This window comes from Plecotus auritus, assembly GCF_963455305.1.
Source record: "Plecotus auritus genome assembly, chromosome: 2".
Lineage (NCBI taxonomy): Eukaryota > Metazoa > Chordata > Mammalia > Chiroptera > Vespertilionidae > Plecotus > Plecotus auritus.
This window is the reverse complement of record NC_137771.1, coordinates 22,802,823-22,807,723: the sequence shown is the minus strand read 5'-3', so window position 1 is coordinate 22,807,723 and position 4,901 is coordinate 22,802,823. Positions and strand designations below refer to the sequence as shown.

The following is a 4,901-nucleotide window of genomic DNA, read 5'->3' as shown; positions in this document are numbered from 1 at the left end:
TATAAAATGCCTGCCATTAAACCTTCTTCCCCTGGGGCTCAGGACCCTGAGACAGAACTTCCCCCCAGTACTGGCCCCTGGCTGGGCTTCCTGAGCCCCACAGCCCCCTTCCTTGCATGCCTTGCTGCAGAAAGTGCCACTGTCCTGTGTGGCCTCAGGGAACAGGTGGGGGACATGGTGGTCCCAGTTGCCAACCTCACAGGTTACGGATACCCACCTGCATCCACCACAGCCGAGCTGGCCTTCATTAGGACAGAGTTCCCATCTTGGGGGTGGTCTCCCTGGGAGAGGGCATATGGGGGGCACGAATCATGCAGGCGACTCCGGCGCCGAGACCGATGGCGCCTGGGGCCCACGATCTCCAGGCACCTCTTGCCCACCAGGTAGGCGACCTCACTGAGGTTGAGCAGGATGCAGATCACAGCTGTGGCCACCATGAAGTAGGTGAAGACCTTCTTCTCCGTGGGTCGGGAGATGTAGCAGTCCACAGTGTGGGGGCAGGGCGGCTGGGAGCAGGCCACCACGCGGGGCATGTCGTAATGCCCCTGGTAGAGGCGGTGGAAGGTGTAGAGGAAGCCGGAGTCCACGGTGGCCTTGAAAATGAGGCTCAGCAAGTATGTCCACCAGAGCCCACCCCGCTTCTTGCTTGGATTGTCATACAGGGACGGGGCGTTGGGCCCGTGCTTCAGACGGTGCCTCCGCTCCCGCTCCTCCCGGTAGGCCACGTGCATGACCACCAGCAGCGAGGGGCACGTGACCAGGATGAGCTGCAGGGCCCAGAGGCGCACGTGGGACACGGGGAAGAACTCGTCATAGCAGACGTTGGGGCAGCCCGGCTGCTTGGTGTTGCAGACGAAGTCCTTCTGCTCATCATCCCACACGTCCTCCGCCGCCACCACGAACACCAGCACCCGGAAGATGAACACCACCGACAGCCAGATGCGGCCGAGCGCCGTAGAGTACTTGTTGACGCCACTCAGGAGGCCCTGCAGGGATGCCCAGTTCATGCTGGTGGTTCCTCACACGGGCGGTGTACACCTGCGTGCACCCACTCAGGCCGGGGAGAACCTGGAAATGGGTGCCCTTTATTAAAGATGTGATCGGCAAAACTCTTTCACAACCACTGTGTCATCTGTCCTCACTCGCTATGACTTGGCGGGGTAGGGATTGCCACTGTCCCCATTTCACAGGGAGCAAGCTAAGGCCCAGAGAGGTACCTGCTCGAGGCCTCACAGCTGGAAGTGGTAGAGCTGGTCTTGAACTTCTGTCTTCCAGTTCCAAAATCAGGGGATATTTTATTCTATGAAGTAATAGATACGTGTGAGGGATAATCGTCCTGCATGGACGTGCCTGCCAACCTCTGACTCCTTTCAGCCCTGTGGGTCACCGACTTCTAAAGAAGCAGTAAGAAGGTGTGGATTGACTGATCCACTTTGCCATTCGCTCCAGGGCTGGACCAGGGCAGGAGAGAGGGATGTGTATCTTTATCCTCCAGTTTCCTCCAACAGGAGCCAGGCCCTGAACTGGGTGCCTTCCTATCAGCCTCTTAGGCAAACGCTTGAGCGATATCCATTTTCATCCTCCTCTCTGGCCCCAGGACATCCCCGCCTTGATTTTCCCTCCCAAACCAAACAGGCTCTCTCTTTGGAACAATGGTGCCTTGGCATCATCCTGGCCCACCCAGTCCCCACCCTCTGGGTGCTGGTCCCGTTTGCTGACTGTCCTGACCACAGTGGATTCCTCCGGAATTGCTACCATTCTGGCTTTAGGGGAGGGACTGGGGCAGGGACGGAGGCGGGATTCTGGCACGGTCCTCGCCCCCATTTACCTTTTGTCTCATGGACATCCCCTTCTGCATTTGCTTAGTGGCTGTTTGCTAGCCAAATCTCCTAGTATTTCCATTCAGGTCCCTGTCCTGTGTGCTCCATCCTCCACACCCTCTAATTGGAGTGTCATCATGTTCCATCTCTGACCCAGCCCCTCCTCTGTCCCTGTCTCAGAACTCAGTGTCTTCAGACCTCATGCCTTTGGGACATTTTCTGAGCATCCTCCTTCTTTCATGGATACTCAGATGGTCTATTTAACTACCTTCTATGCCAGATGACCCTTCTGGAGGGCAGCCCCCTGTCTTATCGTGTCTGTATCCACAGGACTCAGCACTGGGCCTGGCCCAGTGAACACACAATGTTTGCTAAACCAAATAGAAACGCCACATCTTCCTGAGCCTTCCTTTTCCCGTCTCTCCTCTGGTCCTCTGTCCTCCCTTCAGTCTGGAAGGACATTCCTTCTCTTCTTTGGGGCTTCCCTCAGGGATTCTCAGTCCCCTCTGCTTTTCCCTGGAGCCCGGCCCACAACCAAGGTTCCCTGGGATCCTCAGACCTGTTGGTCCCTGCTCCCCAGCCCAGCCTCCTGCCCAATTTGGTCCTCACCTTTCTTGGGTCCCGAAGCCTCTCTCCAGTCCCTGGGCTGGCCCGTCTGCCTGAGGGCCTCCCAGAGGCAGCTTTTGTTCTTTACTGCCCTGCTGGGCGGGGCTTTCTGAGCCAATGAGCCAAGGAGAGTGAGCGGGTGGGCAGGCAGGCTGGCGGACTTCCCCGGGCACATATTCAGAGCAAACACCTGTGGCTCTTTTCTCCTGGCCCACGCCTTCTCCAGCCTGGCTGGGCATGGTTGGGTCGAGCTACCTGGTCTGGCAGGTATGTAGGTGAGACTGCAGTGAGGGGCGGGTGGGGGGCAGGCAGGAGCCTGCCTGGTATCCTCATTCTCCAAGCCCGGGCCAGCAACAATGGCATTGCTCCTATCCACTTTTTGTTGCTTTATTGCCCCCTGTCCCCAGGCCTCTCTCCTGCCCCTTTCTCTGGAAGGCTGGTTCTGAAGTCCTCAGCAGCTGACATCTATGGAAAGGGGCAATCTTGATTCAGCATCCTACCCTGGTGGGGGCATTTCTAGGGACTAGAGCTTGGGCTGCTGGTAAGGCGTGTAGGGGATGGGAGGGGCTGGCTGTGTTCTAGACGAGGGAACCCACTGCCCTGGTGGAGACAAGGAGTGCAGGTTGGCGGCATGACATGCCCCAGCTGTCAGTCCTCTGTGGCCAGGCCTCCGGGGAAGCCGAAGTGGGACGCAGTGGGACTGCAGAGGGGCCTCAGGGCAGTGAAGGTTAATGTGTAGCCAGGGAGGGGCTCTGCCTCATTTCCCACAAGCATTTATCCAGCGCTCCCTAATACCAATGATTAACATTTATGTGGCCTTTTACAGCCGGCTAACCCCATGTACACCATGAGCTCATCAGTCCTCTGAACAGCCTCACAGGTGCATTCACCCATTTGGACAGGAGCCGAAGTCACTTTCCCAGAGTCCCGATGAAACCTGGGCTGGAATGCAAACGTTCTAACTCCAGTCCTGAACTTTTGACTGCCCAACGCCGCTCCCCACATTCTAAGATGCATTCTCTTTGCAGGCCTAAAACTGCAACGGAGGTTAAAGGCACGAGCAGGCAGCATGACCCCTAGGAGTGCTGGGCACCCTTTCTGGGGGAGAGGATGGCCCCTCACCTGGCTGGACCAGGGGCAGAGAGAGTGACCGAATGACCCGATAAGGGTCACAAAGGCTGAAGAAGCAAAGGGCACCTTGAATCAGTGGAGGAGTGGACTTTTATTAAGCCCTGGCCGTGGGTCCCACACATGAAAGTGCCTTGCACATCTGTTCTCTAATTAAACTCTTCCTCATAGCAACAACCCAATGAGGTGGCGTCACCATCTCCATTTTACACAAAAGGAAATGGAAGTGCCCAAGGCCACACAGCTGGGCAGGTGGCAGGAGCTTCCCACCGCTAAGGCCACACCCGTGACAGATGCTGGGCCCACCTGGCCAGCCCAGTGCAGGCAGCCCCTCACAGGATGGTTTTCTTCACATAGTCTCGAGCGAGGTCTGGTAAGAGAGGAGGGTGAGTGTCTGAGCCCAGGAAGATGAGGTCCCCTGAGAGGAGGTCCTCCTGTTTGCAGGAAGAGGCGCTGGCGGCCCTGGCTTTCCTCGCGGCCAGGCACTCGCGGCACCTCTTGCTCACCAGGTAAGCCAGCTCCACGAGGTTGAGCAGGATGCACATGGCGGCCGTGACGACCATGAAGAGGGTGAAGATGTTCTTCTCCGAGGGCTTGGAGATGAAGCAGTCCACGATGTTGGGACACGGAGCCGCGTGGCACTTGACCACAGGAGGGAGGATGTATCTGGGGTACAACGAGTGGAACACGTAGAGGAAGATGGTGTCTATGCCGGCCTTGAACACCAGGCTGAAGACATATGTCCACCAGAGCCCACCCCGCTTCTTGCCGGGGTTCGGGTAGAGGCGCCCGCCGTCCTCCCCTACTGCCTCTCGGTGCTTCTTCTCCCGTGCCTCCCGGTAGGCCACGTGCATGACCACCAGCAGCGAGGGGCACGTGACCAGGATGAGCTGCAGGGCCCAGAGGCGCACGTGGGACACAGGGAAGAACTCGTCATAGCAGACGTTGGAGCAGCCCGGCTGGCGGGTGTTGCAGTCGAAATCCTTGTGGTCGTCACTCCACACACGCTCAGCTGTCACCACGTACACCAGCACTCGGAAGATGAAGACCAGAGACAGCCAGATGCGCCCGAAGGCTGTGGAGTACTTGTTGACCCCACTTAGGAGCCCCTCGAAGATCCCCCAGTTCATGGTGGATCCAGGCGTCGGCTGCTGCTGCTGCAGGGGAATGATAATAAGAGTCCCCCACATTTATCAAGTAGTCACTGGGAACACTTGAGAGAAACATGTCATCGTATCTAATCCTCACAGTCCCAGAGGAGCTAGGTTCTATCATTGAACCCATTTTACAGATGGAGGAAACTGAGGTTTAGAGGGGTGATACAAGGTTACACAACTATTAGGTGCA

The 4,901-nt window shown here is 57.4% G+C and overlaps 2 protein-coding genes across 2 annotated transcripts; both read right to left on the bottom strand.

Annotated features, from left to right (window-relative positions):
- Positions 1–203: 203 nt before the first annotated feature.
- Positions 204–1,007, bottom strand: GJB4 (gap junction protein beta 4; the record flags this gene model as incomplete). The annotated part of the gene is made up of 1 exon (XM_080656081.1): positions 204–1,007. One exon carries the CDS (start codon positions 1,005–1,007, stop codon positions 204–206), a length of 804 nt encoding a protein of 267 aa, XP_080512207.1.
- Positions 1,008–3,886: 2,879 nt separating this feature from the next.
- GJB5 (gap junction protein beta 5) lies at positions 3,887–4,684 on the bottom strand (the record flags this gene model as incomplete). Its single annotated transcript, XM_080655628.1, has 1 exon — positions 3,887–4,684. The coding sequence occupies one exon, from the start codon at positions 4,682–4,684 to the stop codon at positions 3,887–3,889; it is 798 nt and encodes a 265-aa protein (XP_080511754.1).
- Positions 4,685–4,901: the final 217 nt, after the last annotated feature.